Consider the following 21960-nt stretch of genomic DNA (forward strand, 5'->3'; position numbering starts at 1 on the left):
AACACACTTATTTAGAAGTTGTTTTGAAATTGTTCTGTTATGTGCTTTTTGTTGATAATGAATTGGCCTTCTGATTCTTTTGTATGATGCTTACTCTGTCTCTGTTAGCAGATCATTTTAGTTTTGCCAATTCTATATATTGGAAAAATTGAAATTTGGTGAGGATTACGAAATATAGTTGGAGTCAAGTAAAAAAAATGTGATTTGAATTTAGGAATTTACCAGTATAGCTGTTTTCCCTTAAGCAGAAATATTCTTTATTGTTGGTCAGCCATGGAAAATCATCCAAAGGTATTCTCCTATTGATTGATCTGTTTTTGGGGCTCACCTGGCATTATTTCATAATAGACTTTACAAATACTTGAGTAGAGGTAGAGGGGGTAGTGGGAACTGGAAGAACTGGAGAAGGGATGTGCTTTTAAGGATTTAGGTAACATTAACTGCATTAAACATTTTGTTGATTAAATAATTTTTATGATCAAATACTTTCAGTTTTGCGGTGTTTCAGTTCTTAGTGTTTTTTAAAAATGTTTCCAAAATTAACACCATAGAGTAAAATTTCCTTTTCATTTTGTGATAGGTTTGTAACCAAATTATTGGAAGACCTCATCTTCTTTGTTGCCGATGTACTTAATAATGGACAAGAAGTTCTGGATGTGGTTATCACTAAGCCAAACCGAGAACGTCAAAAATTAATGAGGGAACAAAACATATTGGCACAGGTGAATGTTTTCATGTACTAAATTTGCATATTTTACTTTTTTGAATTATAGTATCAGGAAAGTCCTTGTATTAGTTATCTATTGCTGTATAACAAGTAACCCCAAAACTTAGTGGCTGAAATCAGCAGATACTTATAGTTTTTGTGGATTAGGAGACTAAGAATGGCTTATGTGGACGGTTCTTGCTTAGGGTCTTTCTCAAGGCTGCAGTCAGGGTATTGGCTGGGGCTGCAGTCATCTCAAGGTTTCAGTGGGAGAAGATTCACTTCCCAGCTCACTTCCATGGCCTCTTCACAGGGCTGCCTCAAGAGTCGGCAGCTTGTTTGCTTTAGGAGTCAGGGGTCCAAGAGAGGGCACCCAGATGGAAGCCACAGTCTTTATATCAGAAGCTCAGAAGTAACATCCCATACTATGTGCTGTCATAAGTGAGTAGGTAGATCCAGTTCATAGTCAAGGAGACATGATTACATAAGGGTATGAATTCCAGGAGGCAAGGATCATTGAGGTCTGTCTCGGAGACAGCCTGTCACAGACCTCTGAAAAGCCTGCAAGGTCAGACTATCTCTAGAAAATGTGCTGGAATAATTTTCTAGGTAGAATTTACCGGAGAACTTGGAAACTACCATCTTGAACTGCTTCGTACTTCCTTCTCTCTCTTCCCTAGGAAAGCGGGGCAGTCTGTTCATCAGTTCACAAGTCCTCTATACAATATTCTAGTTTTGTTTTTTTCCCCTGAAATTCTACAGCTGCTCCTATAGTATGTCTTTCTGAAATTGTTCAGAACACACCAGTGAATTAATTCAGTTACTAATAATATGCACATTTGAACATGCCTGCTTTTATGCATTCTTTTTGTTCTGTTAATTGCTATGTGAAGTAATGAGCTTCTGCATTCTTTAAATGTGGACTCAAGGAAGACACTTAAATAAAAATCATGTTATTAATATACATGTTTTTGTAAAGTTGGGAAAGGAAAACAATAGATGTATTGTCAATAAATATTCTATAGCTGATTGTCTGAAAATATAAAAATTGACATTTTTCTTGAAGAAAATAAAGGTTGCTAATCTAATGAGATAAGAGTCCTGTCTGACATTAGCGTTCCTTTTGTATAAAAGCATCTGATTTCAAGGACTTTTAGGACCTTGAATGATTTATTAATATTATTTCGACCAACACGTTTATTTCAGAAACTTTTATTTCAGTATTATAAGTATAAAATTCAAGGTTTAGTGAATATAGAATTATTGAAGAAATTTTTATTCATATTATAGTTCATGAACTACACAGGAGAATGCCTTTCCATTTTGCTTTCTTGTAGTAATGCTCATGCACTTGCCTAGCATGCTTTCATAAACAATTTACTCATTCTTCTAGTGCATCTCCAGGTGATCCTGTCTGCTGCCTAAAAGAGTTATATGCCTCAGTGCTTTTGAAATACTTCCCAACCACTTACCTTTTTAGGAGAAGAGTGTGGGTCACTGGGTATCACCAGTTGCCCATGTGGGTCCTTGTGTGTTCCATTTGAATGCTGATACATTCATTGGCTTGGCCACGTCTTTATATATCAAGAACAATAAATTAACTTTTATAACAAGGTGTAGGAGCACTATTTGGAGGCAACTTTCTGATGTAGGTTCAGATAAAAATAAATGTTTCTTTATATTATTTTGATTTTAGAACGTTATAGACAATAACAAATATAATAAAGCCTGTAGTAATCAAACTATATTTTAATTTATCTAAATATGTTCATGTAATGTGGTACAACCCAACATTTTTATGTTTCTTATTTTAATAAAATATGGTTTCTAAATAAAATTAAACATTTTATTTATATAATGTTTTTGTCATTCAATTTAGGGAATCCTTTTAGCAATATTTTTCTGTTCCTTAATATGTTGATCCAGTATCCTAAAATAAATCCATTTTTGTTTACAATAATATTGTCAAGTGTTTTTGAGTCAATTTGCTTATTTAAAAAAAATTAAAACATTGCAAAGCATGCGCCTCCATTCATCAGAATAGATGGTTGTTGTTTTTTTTCCTGATAGGTATTTGGGATTCTTAAAGCACCCTTTAAGGAGAAAGGAGGAGAAGGCCCAATGCTGAGACTTGAAGATCTGGGGGACCAAAGATATGCTCCCTACAAGTACATGCTGAGGTTATGCTACCGCGTGCTGAGACATTCGCAGCAGGACTACCGGAAAAATCAGGTGGGAGGGTGGCCCTTGGTATTACCTCTGTTTAGCATTTAGAGTATGGGCAAGGTTCTTTGGTTACTGTTCTAGAACATATAAAATGGGAATGGGAAATTCCACTCTTCAGTGAAATGTTTTATATTGGTAACACATAAAACGGGCCTGTAAGTACTTTTGAGCTGACACGTATATTTACTCTTCCCTGTAAAATTAGAATCATTAGGGGAGGATGTCTGAGTCCATCTGTGTGTATGGTATTAGCGCCTGCTGGTCAAGAGGCATGCTGGGTATATTATAGAAAGAGAAACGAGACATTTCTTGGCATTCTAGATCACCTAAGGTACTGCATTGTAACGTAAAGGCCAAAGAGTTCATTGTCTTGTGGAAAAGATATGATATGTACATTTGAAACATAAGGGAGAAACAAAGACAGGACATGAGAGATAAAAGACAGCATTATAGGAATTCAGAAGAGGGAGAGTTCAGTTGTGGCTGGGGGAACCTAGGAAGGGTGCTGGGAGAAGGACACATTTGGGTAGGATGAGAACCATTTTCATAAATTGTACAGGAGTAGGCATTTTAGGGAAGAGGGATCTATGAAGAGAGAATGATGGGTGCTAGAAAGGGCACTTTTGTCCAAAAGTATGTCTACCTGCCAGGTGTATCTAGGGATATAGCTGAAAGTTGCCAACTGCAAGTGAAATTTCATTTAAGTTTCATTTTTGGCTTAAAAAATGTAATATTTTGCACTGTGTTCAATAATATACATCTTTATTTAATATAAAATTGTTTAAAATTAATTATTATTTGGTAAACTAGTGTGCCATGTTTCTTTTAGCCAGTCTGAGAGGTGAGTGCATAACCAGCAAATTTCACTGATGAGTTTAGTCCAGGAGGAAGGACGATGTAAAAGAGGATTGGCAAGTCAGGTTGGGCTAAGCCATGTAGGGCCCCGGATGTCAGGCCTACAGGGTGGAGGTTATGTGGGAATAGTTAATAGTATGTACTGATTGCATACTTTGTACCAGGCTTAGTTCTAAGCCCTTTACACAACTTAACTCAGTTAATGCTGGGTTAAGATAAGGAACTGAGGCACAGAGAGTTTAAATAAGTTGCCAAAGATTACACAATTTTAAGACTGGAGCCAGTGTTCAAACCCAGCCTCTTAATCATCGCAGTATTTCCTCTTAATAGTTTGAAAGTTTTTGGCAAGAAGAAAAAATTTTCTTTGAGAAAAATGTGTTAAAATACATTGGCTTTGAAAATTCCATTTAAAGATTAAGAAAAGGTCTAAAAAAGAATACGTAAAACAGATTAGTCAGAAGATAAATAATATGGCAAGGAGCAAGAGCAAGGAAGGGGACAATATACACAAATCCTTAAATACTTTTTAGTATAATCCTAGTTATAAACATCCTTCTTCACAGGTGAAAATGCTGTCATTGGAATTATTTTTCCCAGCTTCACTGTATTCCTTTAAGGTGTCAAGTAGGTAGTGTTGTTCTTATTTTATTGGAAGAAAAATTGAGTTCCAGGATGTTAAACGATAGACCTTCAAGCACTCAGAGAGCCAGTGTTCCCAAAGTCCCACTGTAAGGACCTATGTCATTACGTGGAGGTCTGGCGTGAGGGTGGCGGGTAGAAGTTGCTCAGTGTACTCCACTTGGCCTCGTCTCTCTTCCTGGGACTGGAAGCATATACTTTGCTACACAGGCCACCACTCACACGTAGAAGCAATGTTATTAGAGAGCTTGAGTTAAGTGAAAAATCAACAAGTCTACAGAGTTTGCCTGGTTCTCTCAGTCCCATGGGCCCACAGTGTATGCCATCTTGGTGCTCAGCCTTTGGGAGGGTCCTGGGACCCCCTTTCTGCAGCACTGCTTTGTGCTTCAGTGTCAGTCACCTGGGGTTTGGTTGCTCTGCCAGTCCCGAGTAGGTGGCCTGGGCAGCACATCTTCACTGGTCTGGCACACCAAGTTCTTTCTTATTCCTCTCAGTCTTAGCTGGGGGCTCACAAGCCTAGTGTGCTGAGGTGTGTGCAATTTCTCCTCTGAAAAACTTAGCCTTTTGACAAGTAGAAACACACACACACACACACACACACACACTCTCTTCTATAATTTTTTCTCTCCTAGTTCACTCTACTTAGGCATATCACTTCTCCAGGTAAATGTTTATTCACTTTGGGGGACCTGATTTCCAGTTTCTTTAACGCATATGACTGTGGGTAGACAACTCTTTCTCTTATTTGGGATGTCTCCCCAAGACATAGATCACTAAGCTGACAGAAGAAAAAAGAATCCCCAGCTGTCACTGAGGGTTAAGTTTTATTTTCCCTCACGTTCTTGTGCATGCTCCAATTTAATCTCAGTGATGGTTGAAAAATAGTTTTCTCATTTCTATTGAATTAAGCATGCTTTGTGTTAAGCATAAAGCAGCTTTCTGATGTTTTTAGAACGTGACTTTAAAATGTAAGCAGAATTACTTTCTACTCTTGCATAATTACCTTGTTTTCCTTTATCTGCAGCTGTATTTTATGGAGTCCTAATAAGGAGTTGTTTTGTGATTCAGTGCTAACCCAAGTCTTTCATATTGAGTCTCTCTTTATTATTATTTATAGAATTTGGTAACATCTCTAATTTCTTTTGATTATTTGTCAACATTTTGATCTACTTGTCAAACATCTTGTAGATTTTCCTTATACTACAGTATGATTAAAATAGTCATAAAAATGTGTAAATCAATACATATCTGCAAAATGATGCACTAACCGAAGATACTTTGCTTAACTAATTATCCAACATGAAGCCATCATTTTCAAAGTCAACAAAATTGCTGCCTAGAATATAATTAGATTTGTGCAACCAAATATCATTTTCAAGGAATAGGTAAATTCCAATAAAAAAAATAAGGCAAAGCCACTTTGTAATCAAGAAATTTTTCAAATATCAAAACAGAGATACATTCCCAAGGAGAAGCCCCAAGAAACTGAAGTGAAAACTTTCCGATTGTGGAGGGGGCCAGGCTTACCAGTTAAATAGTTGTGTGAGATGTTTTGCCTATATACAGACTGTGGGAAATGAGTTATAGTAGCTTGGAATATTGAAGAGTTAGTGGGAAGAATAAGGAGCGCCTTAAATAACACATGGTTGAAACTCCCCAATGGCTTTCTCTTGCTGGTAGAAGAACATCTCCTTTACCACGGCTTGCAAGGACCTGCCTTTCCAGCCTCAGCTCTTGCTTTTTCCTCATTTACTACACTCTGTTGCGGTGGCCACTTTTTGTTGCTAGGTCACAAAAAACTTGGTTCCACTACCACAGAGCCTTTGTACCTGCTACTCCCACTGCCTAGATGGCTTCTGTCCCTGTGCTGCCTCCTTGTTATCATTTCCATCATTGCATCATTTTAATCATTTGCTCCCTAGGTCAAATATCACTTTTTTCAGCCATCTTCATCCTTCTGTTTGTTTTATTTCACTTATTAACATGTAAAATGATCATATTTATTAGTTCATTTACTGCCCTTTTTTCTCACTAGATGTAAGCTCCAGGAAAGCTTATTTATCTTGTTTACTTCCACAGGCCTGTTCTCTCAAACAGTGTCTGGAATGTTGTAGGCTTTCAAGGGATCTTTATTGGGTGAACGGATCTGATCGATAAAGTGTTCAATCTTATTATCTTGCTTGATAGCTTTTTAAGATAAAAAGTGATATGAAACTGTATCATTATTTTGAAGTGAAGATTTAATAGACCACTGTGGTATAATGTATAAAAAAGAAATCACGCAAGTCCATCTGGGATCTTCATGTGACAGTATAGATCTTATGCCTCATACACAAAATACCACAGAGTTATTTTAATTATGCTAAACTCATCAGTTATAGCTTTTAATGAGAGTTAGAAGAAGGGCCTCTGTTAAGGTAGTAAAATCCTTAGTTACCATGTCATAAAAATCGTTAGTTTATCTAGGTTTGTTTTTGTTTTTTCCACTTATACTTCAAGAGTGCAAGCACCCATATTAAAAAAAAAAAAGATTTCTAGGTATATAATTTTTTTGTTGTAATTAAAATTAGGTATAGGCTAATATTTTCATTTCCTTCCTCAAAAAGTCCTATTTAATGACGAGTTATTTACTTGCTCTTTTTTTGACAATAATTTTTAGTGAGTTTTCTGTTATGAATAAATTAGTCAGTGTTGCTGACGCTAATGGAACCTGTTCTTTGTCAGCTGTTTGGCAGTGCATTCTGACAGCCTTTCTCTTTGCAGGAATATATTGCTAAGAATTTCTGTGTCATGCAGTCCCAGATTGGCTATGATATTTTGGCAGAAGATACCATCACAGCTTTGTTGCACAACAACAGAAAACTACTAGAGAAACATATCACAGCAAAAGAAATAGAAACATTTGTCAGCTTACTCAGGAGAAATCGTGAGCCAAGGTTTGAAGTGGTTCATACAGTATTCTTTTCTAGGGGGGATTGTGGCTTTTTGCTTTATTCTTAGAACTTTTTAAAGTTGAAATCCCTTTATATCCCTTTCATGGACAAAACTATATTGGCCTTATTGCTATAATAATTATGCATGACAAAGAGTTATTACTTTGTAGGAGACCAAAAAACTTTCTAGATGTATTTAAATGTAATTGATTTCCATGCTGATAACTTATATTTTTATAGAACTTTATAGTTTTTAAAATGGTTTCATATAGATTGTCTCATTAAAATCTTTGCATATTCTCATGAAGTACACTGGTCGTATTTTATTATACACATTTTAGTGGTGAGAAAATAAAAATTGAGGGAACAACTAGCCCAATAAATTCCCAATAGTAAGGAATAGAATAGGAGGTAAATTAAGGGTTTTTGATTCCACATCAAATTCTCTTTCCATTGCATCATGCTGCCTTATCTGGGAGAAATGAATGCAGAAAAGTCAAGCAGATAGATAAAGTTTTCTTAACTAATTAGCCTAGCAAATAAATGGGCTGTTGACTCCATAGGGCCGTACTCACTTTGATTATGTGTGTATAGTATTCCTGTTTGACTCAATACCAACATTAGCTTTGATCTGCTTTTGTTTTGATATTCAATTTTGATATTCACTTTAGGGCAGATAAATGATTTTCTAAGCATAGTAAATCACAGTGCTGTGGGATGAATATCACCAAATAAATAGAAGCAAATTTATATCCTTTTTTGAAATAAGATTTATATTAAGTACAAATAATTTGATGTTTAATTTGTTTCTAATGATGCAGTAGATGAGCAACACGTTAGAAAAATGTTGCATGAAAATAATACTAAAATATATCTTAAAAGTTAACGTTTGTGATATCCCAAAGTTTATTGTCCTTATGATTTTATAAAATGCTTTTAATGTTCAATTTAATTTTTTTTCCAGATTCTTGGATTATTTATCAGATCTGTGTGTGTCCAATACCACCGCTATACCTGTAACTCAGGAACTCATCTGTAAATTTATGTTGAGCCCAGGCAATGCCGACATTCTCATTCAAACTAAGTAAGCCCAGACAACGGAGGCATCTTTTTCTGTTCATTATGTGTAAGCATTGTGGTTCTTTGTCATATTTATTAGTGAGCTTCTTAATAGATTTTGTTTGCATTATTTCAAGGCTGGTTTCAATGCAAATGGACAACCCCATGGAGAGCTCCATCCTTTCAGATGACATTGATGATGAGGAAGTTTGGCTCTACTGGATTGACAGCAACAAGGAACCTCATGGCAAAGCTATCAGGCACCTTGCTCAGGAGGCGAAAGAAGGCACCAAAGCTGATTTAGAAGTTCTGACCTATTACAGGTAAAGTAGTATAGAGAATTGTAATTCTCAGTCTCACATGTTCATTGAAAGAGATTCTCAATAAATCTCTAAAAGTCTGGTGTCTATGAAGAGGAAATTTAAAAAGTCGTGTCATTACTAGGGTAGCTGAAATATTTAGTATTATTTAAAATAACTCAAAATAAAAGTTAACATCTGTGTTTTTCACGTATACCACTTGCAATTTTCTGACTTCCCACTTTTTTGGAATTGCTATGCCGCAAAAGGTTTTTTCCTATTATTGATTGGAGCAAGTGTGGATGAGAGACACATTGGGGACCTAGGTAATGGAACTGGGCTGGGGAAGCTGATCCAGCTGCAGGGGCGGCCTCAGAGAGAGTTAGCTGGTAGTTTATAGTGTATAGAGCTTACGAACATGTGCAGTACTTGTGCTTAAGAGAAGCTGTGTCTGTAGTTATGAAAGTTCAGCAATAGCATATGGCAGCAGAAGTTCTGATGGTAGTTCCCGGTGCTCAGTATATTGGGAGCAAGAACCTAGCTGGTGTCTTTGAATTTAAGGCATGAAAACCCAAGTCAGAAGCCCTTGTGTCAAGTTGGACCCAAATAACAGGAATCTGAGAAAGGCAGAAAATGCCTCCTGTTCCCTGGTTTCTACAGCTCCAGCAACAAAGCCAAGGGCTAATTCTTGATCTCAGAGGCTGATGAATCCAAGTGTACTGATGCCATTTGGATTGATCGCATTTGGTTTGGGAACTGAGTGGATCTAAACTAAGATTGTAGATGCCACAACCCAGAGCTGAGTGGGACAGGGGAAGGTGGAGAGAGATGGTTTCATGTGAGCTGTTATCCATGGTCTCAGGGTTCCTGTATATGTAACCCTAGGAAAGCTAGCACAGAGAACCTAATGACCCTCTCTACCAGAAATGTGTTACTGGAAAAAGTAAGGGAAATTGCAACTGAATGGAAATAGGGACAAATTTCACACATGTGTTGTTAATTATTTAATCTACTACCCAAAGAGCTTGACTCCAGTATCACATACACTTGAAAATATTATCATCATAAAAGTAGATACTGACTGATACTATGATGCTTAAGATCAAGACCAGGCAAATAATGTAATGTGTTTAATATCTTTAAGGTACCAGCTAAACCTCTTTGCAAGGATGTGCCTGGATCGCCAGTATCTCGCCATAAACCAGATTTCTATGCAGCTCTCTGTGGATTTGATCCTGCGGTGTGTGTCGGATGAGAGCCTGCCATTTGACCTCCGAGCATCATTTTGTCGCCTCATGCTCCATATGCACGTTGACCGGGATCCCCAGGAGTCTGTGGTGCCCGTTCGCTATGCAAGGCTCTGGACAGAAATCCCCACAAAGATCACGATTCATGAGTATGTTTGGAGTTCAAAATAAAATGTCTTTAATTTTGAAATGAAATATATGGAAAGGCATTTCTCTGTTCAAACTCAGGTTGTTAATCTTCCAAATGCAACTAAGATACTCTTTGAAGAGTAAAATGACAACTTTTGGTAATAGAAACATCATTCTGGAAACCAATAAGCAGAAATCATATTAATAAAGGCATAACAATTTGTTAAGTGTATAGTATTGTGGTACACCTTGATTTAAGTGTTTTACATATTATTAACTCATTTTGCAACAGCCCCAAAGAGCTTGACTCCAGCATCACATACACTTGAAAATATGTATGAGATATTTACAGATGAGGATACAACATCTACAAAGGTTAATTATTTTACCCAAGTGTAAGGAGCCAGGAGCTTAAAGTAGGTATATGTTCCTATTTTTAAATGATTATAATCAATTGAGTTTGCTTTATATTCTATCTTTCCAGATATGATTCTATAACAGACTCTTCCAGAAATGATATGAAGAGGAAATTTGCACTGACGATGGAGTTTGTTGAAGAATACTTGAAAGAAGTTGTAAATCAGCCCTTTCCTTTTGGGGATAAAGAAAAAAACAAACTGACATTTGAGGTATTTTTTTAAAAAGAATACATTCATGAGGTTATTCAATTTTCCCTATCAGAAATTAGATACATTGGGGAGGGGGTGGCTGGCTGGTTAGCTCAGATGGTGAGAGCGCTGGTGCTCTTAACAACAAGGTTGCCAATTCGATCCCCACGTGGGACACTGTGAGCTGTGCCCTCCACAACTAGATTAAAACAACTACTTGACTTGGAGATGATGAGTCCTGGAAAAGCACACTTAAATAAATAAAAGTTTTAAAAAAAATTAGATGCATTGAGCATCAAAGGTTTTTCCCCCCTCTATTATTTAGAATATTTTGGTAATTGGATAGTTTGGTTCATGAAGGTATGATTCCGTCTGCCATTGATTAAAAAATAGATTTGATGTTTTAATCATACCTGATATCCAATATAAAATATTTATAATTATCTGTTAGCTACTTTTTCCTTGATTTTTGGGGGTTTCATTTCATTTGTGTAAGCTTTGTTGCACTCAATGAACAAAGACAGTTTTGCGTACTTATAATATACTTGAATACATTTTTTTCATCTCCATGGAGGTGATGTTTTTAGCCTCATTAAACTGCATTGAATTATTTCTACTTATAATATCATTTTGGGGGATATAGTGCCAATGCTAGAGAGAAGACACTGTTACTCGATATCTGGTATATTTGCTACCTACAGGTGTATAACGAATTACCCCCAGCATAGCAGCCCAAAGCAACAAACATTTAGTATCTCAGAGTTTCTCTGAGTCAGGAATCTGGGAGTGCTTAGTTGGGAGATTCTGGTTCAGGGTCTCTCATGAGGTTGTAATCAAGCTGTCACCTAGGGTGGTAGTCATCTGGGGCTAGACGATTCACTTCTAAGCTCACTCATGAGGTTGTTGGTGTCCATACTTTCTTGCTGGCTATTGGCCAGAAACCTCATCTTCTTGCCATGTGGGCATTTCCATAGGCTGCCTGTGTCCTTAAGGCATGGCACCTGGCTTCCCCCGAGCAAGCCATCTGAGAGAGAGAGGGAGAGAGAGAGTCCAAAATGGAAGTTTCAATCTTCTATAAACTAATCTTGGAAGTGGCATGCTACCACTTTTGCTGCATTCTGTTGGTCACACAGACTAACCCTGGTGCAATGTGGAAGGAGACCATACTTTGGGGGCTATCCTGGAAGCTGGCTCTTATACCTAGTATGTGTTATAGTATCCAGAAGAGCACAAAGCAGCATGGGGAGCATATACTTCTGGACAAATTTCATGGATAATATCTATTAAAGTAATTCATCAATGTAACCATTTATTAAGTGATATCCTAATGAATGAGACTTAAGTTAATATTTAATTAAGAGATAAATTATTCTAATTTAAACTTTTTTAACCACCTTGGTACATCTGAAATCATGCTGCTTCCTTGCTGGCTGCTGACCAGACACCTCATCTTCCTGTCACTGGCTTTTGATAGGGTTGACGAACTAGTCTTACTGGGATTTAATTCTAAACTTGAATAAATCAGAGTTCAGTGGTTGCTTTTGCAGGTATTTTAATTCCTAGGTGTTAAAGAATCAGAGAATTTATTATAGAAATATCTGCCCTAGTTTAGATAATAAAATATCAATGTTAATTTTAGTTCCTAATATTTTTCTTTTCTTTTCTCCCTTCTCGCCCTTTTTAAATTAAGGTGGTCCACTTGGCTCGGAATCTCATATACTTTGGATTTTATAGTTTCAGTGAGTTATTAAGGCTCACAAGAACACTACTGGCTATCCTAGATATTGTACAGGCCCCCATGTCATCATATTTTGAAAGATTAAGCAAATTTCATGATGGAGGTAAGAATTTTTGAAATAAGTTATAATCTTTTTGGTATTTTATGTAGAGGTGAGATAAAAGCAAATATACAGAGAAGTAGTGGTTAACGTGTAGGTTAATATGTGTACATAATGTGTGTGGGACTAAGTGATAATAGACTGGATTTACGAACATGCTTCTCTGTTCTTAATGCTAACGCTTTGAGAGACAAATTCATAAGGTCAGTGAGTTCCATCTTTAGCAATTAATGTTACAGTCAATCCACCAGTGAAAATGTTATGTGTTAAAAAAACAAAAACATCTTAATATTTGTGATCATTCTAGTACGTGTCATATGCCGCCTATGCTTCATAGTAAAGCGCAGAAAAACGCAACAAACGGGGCCACTAAGGGTCATATCAGAGGAGCAGTGAGTGCAAAGCCAGTGTAGGAGGCAGTGCAGTGAAGTGGATAAGAGAATGGGCTTTTGGTTCAGAGTGCCTGTGTGCAAATCCTGCCTTTATCATTAGTGACTTAGGCAGGTACTTATTTTTTGGAAGAGGTCTCTTTTCTCATCTGAGATATGAAGATGATAATAATAGTATCTCCCTCACAGTTCCTTGTGAGAATTAGGTGACCGTATCCAACATATTCAAGTATGTACAACAGTGTCTGTCTCATAACTCAATACATTTTTTTTTTTATTGTCCTGTATTGGATGCCTGGAAAATCCTCTGAGGTAGAGAATTATTTGCAAAGGTATATTGAAGAGTGCATTCAGGATATATATATACACCTGGAAGGCAGTGAGGAAGATAGGATGGGGCAGACAGAGAAGCTGATCCACAACACAGTTGCAAGTGAGACCTCAGCTGATCTACAGGGAACTCTGGAGCTGGGATGGCCCTTCCGGGTGGTCACAAATTAAGGCAAGTGGGCTGAGCTTTGGATCTTTGCATCAGCCAGCTATTGACTGCTGGCTTCTTCATGGAGAGTGTGTGTACCTTGGGTAAGGCAGCTCCTTTTGGGGAAGGGTCACTCTTAATGACAGCTGTGAGAAGGCAGCAGTCATGATGCCCAGCACCTGGGGTAATAGATGCCTCAGCTCTGAAGAGGGGATATGGGTGGAGCACAATGTATCCACTGCAGTATGTGCTACAGAATTAAAAAGTAAAACCAGAAAGAAGTAATATCTGGTTAAGAAGTTTTCTTAATTGTAAGGGGGGAAACATCCAGGTAGCTGAAGCAATTAATTGCTGCTGCTTAAATCAGAATTCTTTCTACATCTTCCAAAATATATACAAATCAATAAGAAGTAAATTAAACCACAGAAATCCCTCACCTTCAGCAGAACCAGAAGACAGAGGACAGTACAAACTTCAGTTACTGTATGTAGAAAAGTCACATCAGTTTTCAGTAGAGCTGTTTCTTGAGCTCTCATCGTAAGTCTTTATGGACAGTTAGGGGTTTCTGGAAAACCCGTGTGGAAGAGACAAGTTGGGATTGTGGGACAATCGCCCTCAGGAAGAGAGTTTATCCTAAGAGTGAAACTACTGAAAGAGCAATAGTCAAGAGGAAGGGTCTTATAAGTAAACCCTCACAGTGTGGAAGAGCAATGCTTCTAGGGATGAACAAGGTAAAAGTGAGGGAGACGCACCCTTTAGAGTCTTGTAGGTGAAGGGAAAAGAAGTAAGGTGGGAAATTTAGACTACCACAAGATAAAAGAAGAAAAAATTGAAGGAAATATAACTTCTCTGGTGCCCCCCACCACAAGCCAAACTAAAAAAAACCGCACTTCACAACTCAGACAGGAGAGGGTGCTCTTGAATTAAAGATCATGCAAACCAGCTCATATTGTCAACCTTGTCCAAGAAGTGACTCCACATAATCATTCGTCATTGATATAAAGTGACTATAAGATCAAAATAGAATGGAGAATCACAACATTTCAGTTGATGGAAATTCCTCTTTGAAAAGCATCCAGGAAACAGAAGAAAATTGTAACATGACACTCGAAACTGAATTAAATGTCTTCAAACAAACATTGGGATATGAAAAATACCTTGAATCACAAATTCAAAAACTAAGATTAGAAAAAAAAGGAAGAAATGAAATTAAAGTTGATGGAACTCAGAAAAGAAATAGAATAAAATGATAGACTTTATTTATTTTTTTAGAAATACAGACTAAATTACTGGGTATCAAAGGGAGAATAGATTTGAACAGAAGTTTAATAAGAACTATTGAAGAAAAGCAGGCAAACAATGAGGAGAATATCAGTCTTATAAAGAAACAAGTAAAAAAGGCCAGAGAGAAAGTGGTTGAAATGGAAGAAAGGCAAAGAAGAGCCATCATGTGAATAATTGGAGTCCTTGAAGGAAAAAACCAAAATGCTGGAACAGATCTGATATTTAAAATTTCAATCCAAGAAAGCATTCTGTAAATAAAAAGATAACCTGAATTCTGCGTGGTGAAATTGTCCAGAATGGTAATCTCCAAGACATAGCAGAATAAAACTATTACATATAGTATATATTCCGAGAGAATGGTGAGGGGGAGGGAGGGCACTATGAAAGCAATGGAGAAAAAGGAAAGGAAAGATATTTCCTGCTATGACGCTTTTACAATCTCCAGTTTATTTTAAACTAAACCATTTTTGAAAAGTTAGAAATTGATCTTGACTTTTGGTCTCAGTCTTAGAATCTGCTTTCAGAGTTGTTCCCTAAAGAAAATATTTTCATCCTCTGAAAATCTGCTAATATTTTGTATGTATTCTCCACTGTCCTATCCACATCTGCCCTCTAAGACACATTTTTTACTCTTTTTAAAATATTTTATAATTCTCATGTTTTTTCCATTCATCACCATTCACCTCTGGATATCTTAATTGTTTGCTATCTGAGAACCATTAATTAATTTATTCAATAAGAAATTTATTAAATATTGCATGTCAGACACTTTTCTAGTCACTGGGAATAAACAATGAACAAGATAAAGTCCTTAGCCACAGGGAGGACAGACAATCAATAGATAAATAGGCAGACCCTTACCCTGCACCCCATTGGGAGAGATGATCAGATAATAAACAAATGAGCATACCCTATAACATCAGATAATATATGCTATGAAGAAAAATAAAGTAGGAGAATATGGGCAGTGATGGAGTAAGGGAGGGGCACTGCAATTATTTTTAGCTAGAATGGATTGAACAAGTTCTCTGATACTATGTGGGCATAGTGTTGGGAAGATCATAGTTAGGAGGCTGTTGGAAAATTGGACAATGGTGTTAAACTAGGATAGTAGTGATAGAGGTGACAGGAAGTGGATAAATTTGGAATTTTGCAATCTTAATTGATAGAAATTAGATGTGAAATGGAAAAGAAAGAGGAGAATTAAAGATTATTCCTAAATTTTGATTAGCAGTTTGGTGAATGGTACTATTTATTGATGTGGGAAAGACTAGTGGATGAGTGGGGTTAGAGAGAAAATCAGGATTTCTGTTTGGGCATGTTAGATTTTAAATGACTATTAGGCATCAACATGGAGATGTTATAATATGTTGACAGTTAGATATATGCATGAAACGTAGGGTAATGTCAGGGTAGGAAATATAAATAACGAGAATCAGTGCACAAAAGAGACATTCATGCTACCAGACTGAAGAAGATCACCTCAGGAGCGATTGTTGATTGAGAAGGAATGCGGTCTAGTGATTGACTCTTGGGACACTCCAACGTTGGGCCATGAGATAGAGGAGGAGCCAGCAAGAGACTGGAACAGAGTGGCTGGGAGGAAAGAGGAACATCAGGAGGAGGTGATGTCTTGGAAGCCAAAAGAAAAGTAACGCTAGAAAATTTAAATTGTTTGTTGGCTTATGCAAATATCCTTCCTAGATAGCTATTGTTCATTGAGTACTCTGTGTGCTAAGTGGTTGTGCATGGTTTGCCTCCCATGTAGTATGACTTGTGCTTAACCATGGCATATGCTATTTTAATCCATTATTAAAATATGAAACACCGTAATTTTAGTCCAGTATTAAAAATGATTTATGATAATTTTTATTAGCTAATTATAATTCTCTAAAAAACTTCTTGTGTTGATAGGAATACCTATATATGTTCTGCATGAACCTAAATTCAGAGGTTTCTTCCTTTTGAGACTGGCATGTAGAGCAGTGTCTCTTCATTTAGGGAAATGCATTTTCCTCAGTTGTGGAAAGGGGTTTGTGGATTTTGGCTACATTTTTGGAATCTAAAAGAATGTGCTTATCCTCCTATACAGTAATAAATACACAAGAGATATGTTATTCTAGTTCTTGGTGTATTGAAACTAATTTGAATTTAAGGACCATATTTTTTAAGATCACGTCTCTGCAAATCAGAGGGTAAATTATTTCTTTTACACATTCTAAGATTGAGTACATGATGTAAACTGTGAGAAAATATAGTTTGTTGTTTAGGCATGATTTGATAACAGTTATAATTATACTGTAGATGACACATCTGAGAGAAGTTGTTATGAGCTTTCTTCATTCCTCTTAACCCTAAAAGTCCTTTTCAAGGCATAATTTTTGCTTTCACTTACATTAAATGCTTATTTAATATTATTAACTCACATACATTTGCAAGGGTAATGCTTTTGTAGTAAAACATTCCAATTTAGATTTCTTTGGAGCATATCTATACTTGTAAGACAAAAAAATAAGGTACTACATTTTTGTCAATGTTGCCTTGAGGTGCATTTGAAAAAGTGAATATGTGGCTTTGTTTACACTATAAAAAATAGAAAAGAAGGTACCTCACAGGGACACATAATTTGCTCATAAAGTTGCCAGTAATGCAAATATAATAAATTTATGCATGGATTTCAGATTGTTTAGTAAAAAGTTTACTTTTAAAGTACCAATATAGAAAAGCATATTCAGGAAGATTAATTAACTTGCCTAAGATCTGTTAGTAAGTTAATAGCATTACTAAGAATTAAAGTGTAAGAAATTAGTGTTTCTATCCTTTGCAGCACTTGATTAGTTCAATGAGCTAGTATTTTAGAAAATTGTTATTGAGGTTAGAATTTTGGTTGAAAAATTTTAAAGTTAAGAATTACATAGGGGATCAGTCTAATATAATTATTTAAGTTAATAGAGTTTAAAATAAAATAAAAAAAATTGACACAAAGCAACGTACTGTGCCTCTAGATGTGATGCATACAACATCACTTATTTCACAGTCCTAACAAAAATTCATAATCTCCAACTAATCTAGGAATTATCAGAGAAGGACAAATTGGATGATATTTAATAGAAAAATTGGCTTCAACTTTAAGAAAAAGTCAGTGTCGTAAAAAATAAAAAAAGGCTGAGAAACTTTCAGATTAAAATGAAATTAACAAAACATGACAACTAAATATAATACGTGATTTTGGATCAGGAAAATATTATCTACAGAAACATTATTGGCACAATTGGTGAAATATGAGTATGGATGGTATATTAGGTTGTAGTATTGTATCAGTTAGATTTCCTGAATTTTAATAGTACTATGGTTATGTAAAAGAATGTACTTGTTTTAGCAAATACATGCTGAAGAATTAAGGGTTAAAGGTCATAATGTCTGGAATTAAATATTACAGCAAAGGTATTATATATATGTAGGCGAGAGAGGGAGCATGCAAATGTGGCAGAATTTGTGAATCTAATAAAACTGAATCTAATAAATAAGAAGGTATTATAGGAATTCTTTGTACTACTCTTGCAACTCTTCCCATAAATTTGAAAGTATTCCAAAACAGAAAAGTTAATAACTTAAATAATTAGCTGAGTCGGAAAATGATTTATTATATGTAAGGTGACACTGACTGAAGGCATTATCGTACAGCTTAGGAGGTGTGTCATCATAGCTGAGTTCTCTAGACTATAAATTCCTAATGAAATTTATATTAGATGATAAATTCTTAACGAAAGAAGCAAGAGAGAACACATTTCTGGAATCTCCCAGTGCGGAGACAGGATTGTCAGGCGGCCTGGGAAAAATTCCTGTGGTACAAGGTAAGACGGAGATTGATGCCAGAGAGGAAATCCCAGATTACAGAAAGAACTGTTCCTTTAAAGGACAACTTGTGGAACTCACAGCAATGTCATCACATTACAACACCCAGTGTATTGTCAACGTGACTGTTTTATATTCAAATGATCTGGATTATATTTTTCTATTTTAATGAAACTTTATTTTCAATTGGAAGTCATTGGCAAAGCACATTTAAAACACACACAAAAAAAGAATGCACATTTTATAAGCATTGTTGCTAGACAAACCAGTTCCTGCAAGCAGTGAAAAACAGTTTTCTCATACTGTGTTGGGCAATCTTTGTGCAGTAGAACCTTCTGATCCACTTACCACTTACGAAGTTTGCTCCAGCACAGTTAGGATTGGACTTTCAGAGAAATGTGTTTGGCAGGCCAGACCCAGGGGAACAGAAGAAGAGGTGTGTCTAGAAGGAAAAGACTTCCAGTTCCCGGAGGTCCGTTTTGTGCTGACCTCGGTGGTGCCTATCTTAAATAGGGTGTACATGAGCAGCCTTCGTTTGTTTTTCTGGGAAATCCTGTAGGTTTAGATGTCAGTGATTAGTGTTTAAGGCGATGGGGATGGCTGGCTTGGAAGGTGGCAGTTACAGAATTTTTTTCTTTTGTGGGTCTTTGGGTACAGTGCTTCCCACCTTGGTGTCACTGTGAATTGTCCTCATTGTAGAGCTGGTTGGAGGTCTGAGTCTAACTCCCAGGCTGTTACTGCTCACCATCACGTTTGCTTTTAGTTGGCATGCTCAGCAGAAATTGGTAGGCTCAGAAGCAACTTTTTATTTTTGTGCCCTAGAGGTGGTCCGTTTAGCAAATTAACCAGGTATGCTCATGCGGAGACACAAGGAGTGGCACTGCCCTGGCCGTGACTGCCGTGAAATAGGAGAGTCTCATCTTCAGAACTACCAATGCAGTGCCTTTCATGGGCTATGCCTTGCTTAAAAAAAAGAAATGCTGTTTTCAAAAAAATGTATTCACTCTCAGCAGGCTATGTTGTTGAGTTAATTTGCTTTGCCTAATACCTATCATTTGCTCTCAGTGTTTTAAAATGCACAGGCACCATTCAGTGTAATTGATCATTTGGGTTGAAGAATTATGTCAAGCAGTGCTCTTCTTTGCCAAGTATAGAAGTTAAAAGCAAATGTATACACTGGCTGGTACACTGGGTGTTTTTAATAGGTTTTTGAAAGTGTATTCCATTTACAAAATTATACATTTTTTTTCTCTTGATGCTTGCTGAAGGATCCACAGACCAAGGATTGATATTGCTACTGATTAGGATCACTTTTTACAGCAGGGTGGGTATATGTGTTTTGTTCTACGAGTGAGTCATTTAAATAGTTGGGGACAAATGTGAATCTTACACGTCCTTCTGAGGAGCAACATAACATGTTAACTCTGACTGGTGAGAGTATCGTCTTCGTTTGAACACAGTATAGACTTTGACACAATCTAGAAATGGATCTACTTTGGGCCTAATTTGTTGCTTAGTTATCCTGTCAATATCTTTCCACTTATCTGTTTGTTTTTTTGAATGGAACTGGGATTCAAATTTGACCCATGAACATGGAACAATGGAGTCTTAACCACTGAGTCACATTTAGCCTAGTTAGGGTTTTTAGGCCACTGCTATGATTTCTTTTCACAATTTTCTCCTCACCCTTGAACTCATGGTGTGTGAAAAGGCAATATATCAGAAAACTACAAAAAGATCAAACAAGAACTGGACCGTTTCTTTTTATCTTCTAGCATTTTGCTTTTTCACAACTCCAAATTTTGGGAGTTTCCACAATCAAACCCCGAAATGAAGAGGTCACTAGCGAATCTCTTTTGTTGGCATATATGTTATAATATTGAAAATGGGAAATCACTGAGAAAAAGAATCAATGGAGAATTCCATGTACTTTTAGGATTTCCTTTCCTTTGAGGTTTCAGGTTTGGAGCTGAAGTGCCTTTGCTCTTAGACCAGAAGGTACAGGTAATCATGACAGCCTGAAATTATCCTCTTGCCCTTAAAGGATTCGAGCTGCACTGGGTGACCTACAGCCCTGTGGGCCCCACCCAGGGTAGGGAAGAGGTGAGGACGGTGGGTATATGTATGTCCAATAGTGCCCTGTGCCCCAGGAGATGCGGGGAAGAGTAAAAGCATCCATCTATTGGCAAAGAACCAGCTGCTTCTTCAACTTAACAGGCATTTATTGATTTATTTATGTGCCTTGGCAGGGACTTCACATGATCCACCTTGAAATGTTTTTTCTGGCAGCATAATTGCTATTAAAAAGGAGAAAGGAAATCGAGATGGGAGGAGGGGCAGAAACATTTTTTAATATTGTTATATGGGTGGGAAAGGAGGAAAATATTTGCAGGCAAAAAAATCTTCCAGAAAATAGTTTCTTCCCTTATAAAATAAGGAGGTGAGTCTAGTATGATCTTTACAGTCTCTTTCAGTTTAAAAACTGTAATTCTTGGAAGATGAATATATAAATGCTCATTCACTCAACTGAATGGCGTTCTTTTTAATGTGCACTGCAAACACATTTCTTTTAACAAATACCCATGAAGCATATCTGCTGATTAATAGCTGTGATTGCTCTTTGTAAAGACACCAGCTAGAATGCCTTGAAACCAAAGCCTTAGTTCACTTAAAATATCAAGTGTGTCATAAAAAAAAGCAAGCAACAAGTAAGCAAGCAAGAAAGGGCTTCCCAGGTGCCAGGTGAGACCCTGGGGAGGTATATGTGGAGAAGGGTGATGAGTAGAGGAGAAACAAAGTTTAATACACTGACCGTAAACAAAGGGCAAGGAGGTACAAGGTAGCTTAAATTTAAGGACTCTCTGAAATGTTCCTTCATCTCGTTTTAATTTTTCATCTGACTGAGCTTTTCTCAGGTCCCTATAAAGTATTTAAGTGTGCAGTAGAATTTGCAGTGTTCAGAAGTGTTAGCAAAGTTTACTTGCAGGGGAAAGATACCACAATTAACATTTATCATTTGAAAATCCCTTTTATTGATTTCTGGACTTAGTTTTTCCCAACAGCATTCTAGCTCTCAGGGTTCTCCTTTAGGTGGCCTTCTTCTTCTACCTGTTCTCCCTCATCTCTCCTTTCAGCGATGCCCTCACACCTGCCTACTTCCCAAATGCTGTTCCCTTTTCCTTATACCTTCTTTCTGTTCAAATTATGTACTTTCAGTAAAGGAAGCTTTAGACTCAAAGAAAAGGCAGGTTCATGTGTGCAATCCTATCCACAGTGATAGGTTTTCTTTTCTCCCTTCTATGTGTGTACAGTAGTCCCCACTTATTCATTGGGGATATGTTCCAAGATCCCCAACGGATGGTCTAAAACCATGGATAGTATCAGACCCTGTATATACTATGTTTTTTCCTATATA

The 21960-nt window shown here is 36.7% G+C and overlaps 1 protein-coding gene across 1 annotated transcript in view; it reads left to right on the forward strand.

The window, feature by feature from the left end:
• Positions 1 to 21960, forward strand: part of ITPR2 (inositol 1,4,5-trisphosphate receptor type 2) — a 431615-nt gene that overhangs the window by 131105 nt on the left and 278550 nt on the right. Inside the window, exons 14-21 of the mRNA XM_019737570.2 lie at positions 581 to 722; positions 2777 to 2938; positions 7190 to 7362; positions 8324 to 8443; positions 8556 to 8741; positions 9862 to 10113; positions 10578 to 10722; positions 12392 to 12542. Coding sequence (XP_019593129.2) covers positions 581 to 722; positions 2777 to 2938; positions 7190 to 7362; positions 8324 to 8443; positions 8556 to 8741; positions 9862 to 10113; positions 10578 to 10722; positions 12392 to 12542 — 1331 coding nt within the window. The remainder of the gene's footprint in view (positions 1 to 580; positions 723 to 2776; positions 2939 to 7189; positions 7363 to 8323; positions 8444 to 8555; positions 8742 to 9861; positions 10114 to 10577; positions 10723 to 12391; positions 12543 to 21960) is intronic.

This window comes from Rhinolophus sinicus, linkage group LG02, assembly GCF_036562045.2.
Source record: "Rhinolophus sinicus isolate RSC01 linkage group LG02, ASM3656204v1, whole genome shotgun sequence".
NCBI lineage: Eukaryota > Metazoa > Chordata > Mammalia > Chiroptera > Rhinolophidae > Rhinolophus > Rhinolophus sinicus.